The sequence below is a fragment of the Carlito syrichta genome, unplaced genomic scaffold (genome assembly GCF_000164805.1).
Source record: "Carlito syrichta isolate Samal-C Ts95f unplaced genomic scaffold, Tarsius_syrichta-2.0.1 Scaffold90623, whole genome shotgun sequence".
In the NCBI taxonomy this organism is placed as follows: domain Eukaryota; kingdom Metazoa; phylum Chordata; class Mammalia; order Primates; family Tarsiidae; genus Carlito; species Carlito syrichta.
In genome coordinates, this window is record NW_007034719.1 from 297,578 (window position 1) to 300,050 (window position 2,473).

Genomic DNA, 2,473 nt, shown 5'->3' on the forward strand with positions numbered 1-2,473 from the left:
GGGGTCTCCGTCGTCCAATGGGAGGACAGCAAGCACCGTCTTCCCAGTGTCTCCGCCCCTAGTCCAGCCATCTCCATGGTGACCGCTACAGGGCACCCACTTGGCCGCCAAGGCCGCTGTGCGTCATTCTTATGCGCCGGAAGCAATCGATGATGCGCCGGCGCGTGGTGATGACGCCGGGCCCGGGACTCGAGGCGCTGTGGGCCAGCGGCGGCGTCCGCCCTTCGCCTGCGCCCTGGCCATGGCGGTGTTTCACGACGAGGTGGAGATCGAAGACTTCCAGTATGACGAGGACTCGGAGACGTATTTCTACCCGTGCCCGTGCGGGGACAACTTCTCCATCACCAAGGTAGCCACGGCCCGCTCAGCCACAGGCGCGTCTTCGTCTCGGGAGTTCCCTCCGCCGCTCTGACACCCCTTCCTCTCGTTCCCATTTTTCCCCTAAACCTGTACCCCTTCCCCTCGTCCCCGTCTTTCCCCTAAACATGTACCCTGAGCTCTCAGAGGACCTATACCTCTGGCCTTCAGCGAAGCCGGGGAGACGTGGCGGGAGCCTCGTCTACCCCTCCACCCCGTTCGCCCTTCGGTCCCTTCCCAGGGGTTTGAGGCCCGCGAGCCTCCCTCGTCTTCCGGGGCGTTTCCCCCGAGTGAAGCTTCTGGGGAGATGGGTTTGTGCTTCTCACAGAAGGCCTTGCGGATGTCACCCACCGAGGGCGAGGCAGGCCACCCGATCCTGGCACGGAGCGTGGGGTAGGCTTGCGGGGAGGAGATGGTGAAGGGAGGCCGCACTGACCGCATGGTGCTTGATTTCGTTACAGGAGGATTTGGAGAACGGGGAAGACGTGGCGACGTGTCCTAGCTGCTCTCTCATCATAAAAGTGATTTATGACAAAGTAAGTGACGTAACTGTAAGGGGGGATGGGTCGTGAGACAGTGACAAGGACTAAAGCCGCCTGGCAGGTGCATAAGCGCAGGAGACAAAGTCCCGAGTGTTGTCAAACAAGCTTTTAGAACCGTTGATGAGCAGCCGAACAGTAAATTAGAATTTTACGAGTTCAAATTCCACAACTTGTGTTGACTTTGGTTGTGTAGGAAGTGCGAGAAAACACATGTCCCCAACACGCGGGGAGTTGGATTATGAGTCCTTTATTAGCCGCTGGGGGAATATCCAGCGGTGGAATGGCTGGTGGTCGGGAGGGGGCTCATGCCTCTAATAACTGCCGACCCAAATGAGGCAGGAAAAGGGTTTATAAAGGCAAAAACTGCTGAATAAGCTCCATAGCATGGGATGCAAACATAAGGTACATTAAATTACGTGGGCTAAAACACGAACATAAAAACCAGTGAAATTAAAGAGCAAAATGTGCAAACATATACAAATAAATGTGGAACTTGTGGTTCGGGAGTTTTCAATAATTCGGGAAACCAAGGGTGTAGGAACCTCTAATTACTGGAAAGCTATATAGGGGGTCATTTTTAAGTTAAAGCAGCTAAAACAGCTAATATAGAGAATTTGTTACAATGTGGAGTTGTTTATAAGTTTTACAGGCACTTCAGTAAGAAAGCTGCTCTTATCTAAGGAAAACTATTGGCTACTTATTAAGTACAGGAAAAGTTATACTAACTGATAGTCTTTATTCCTTGTCTGTTTAATATGTGTTTAAAACTGTTCAGAGCTCTGAGATTTACTTTGAAGGGAGTAGTTGTATAGTTTTTCTTGCCTGGCTTCTACAGGGAACTCTGCATTACCTTGTTTGAAATGTAAAACTTAGCTGCAATTTTACAACTCCTTTTCAGTCTTTAGTTGCCCTAATATCTTTCCCCACAATGTTTGCAGTCGGAAAAAAATGTTATTACTGCCCACTTCTGCCCAAAGTTTTTGGTTAGTACTTTCAGTGGCATCTTCAGTAAAGAGCTAACACTCTTAAGGATGAACTCTAAAGTGAGTTAGGGAAAGTGAGGACAAGACACAGCCTAATGAGAGAAGCGGGCTATCATTTAGAACATAATCGAGAAGTGTAATGACTCATCCCTGTATTTAAAATGTGCTCTGGAACAAGTAATAAACAGGGAAAGAGAGGTCAGGAATGCTGGTCTGGGATAACTTGTAGCTTTAGAGAGGGTGATCATGGCAGCCTTTCTGAGAAAGGCCTATTAAGATTGGAAGGAGGTTGCCGGGCTTGGTGGCTCAGCCTGTAATCCCGCGCTTTGGAAGGCTGAGGTGAGTGGATTGCCTGAGCCCACGGGTTCGAGACTCGCCTGGGCAACTTGGCGAGACCTCATCTCTACAATAAATCAAAAAAATTAGCTGGGTGTGGTAGCGCGCGCCTGTAGTTCCAGCTACTTGGAAGGCTGAGGCGGAAGGATTGCTGGAGCCCAGCAGGTCGAGGCTGCGGTGGCCGGGAGTGTGCCACTGCACTCCAGTCTGGGTGACTGAGTGAGACTCCAACTCAAAAAAAAAAAAAAAGATTGG

The 2,473-nt window shown here is 50.5% G+C and overlaps 1 protein-coding gene across 2 annotated transcripts in view; it reads left to right on the forward strand.

The window, feature by feature from the left end:
• Positions 1-208: 208 nt before the first annotated feature.
• DPH3 (diphthamide biosynthesis 3) overlaps positions 209-2,473 on the forward strand; it is a 6,444-nt gene continuing 4,179 nt past the window's right edge. The window contains exons 1-2 of one of the 2 annotated variants that reach the window (XM_008058915.2): positions 209-349; positions 819-893. In XM_008058915.2, coding sequence (XP_008057106.1) covers positions 242-349; positions 819-893 — 183 coding nt within the window. In that variant the 5' untranslated portion in view covers positions 209-241. The remainder of the gene's footprint in view (positions 350-818; positions 894-2,473) is intronic. The other variant, XM_008058922.2, reaches the window with a different exon arrangement.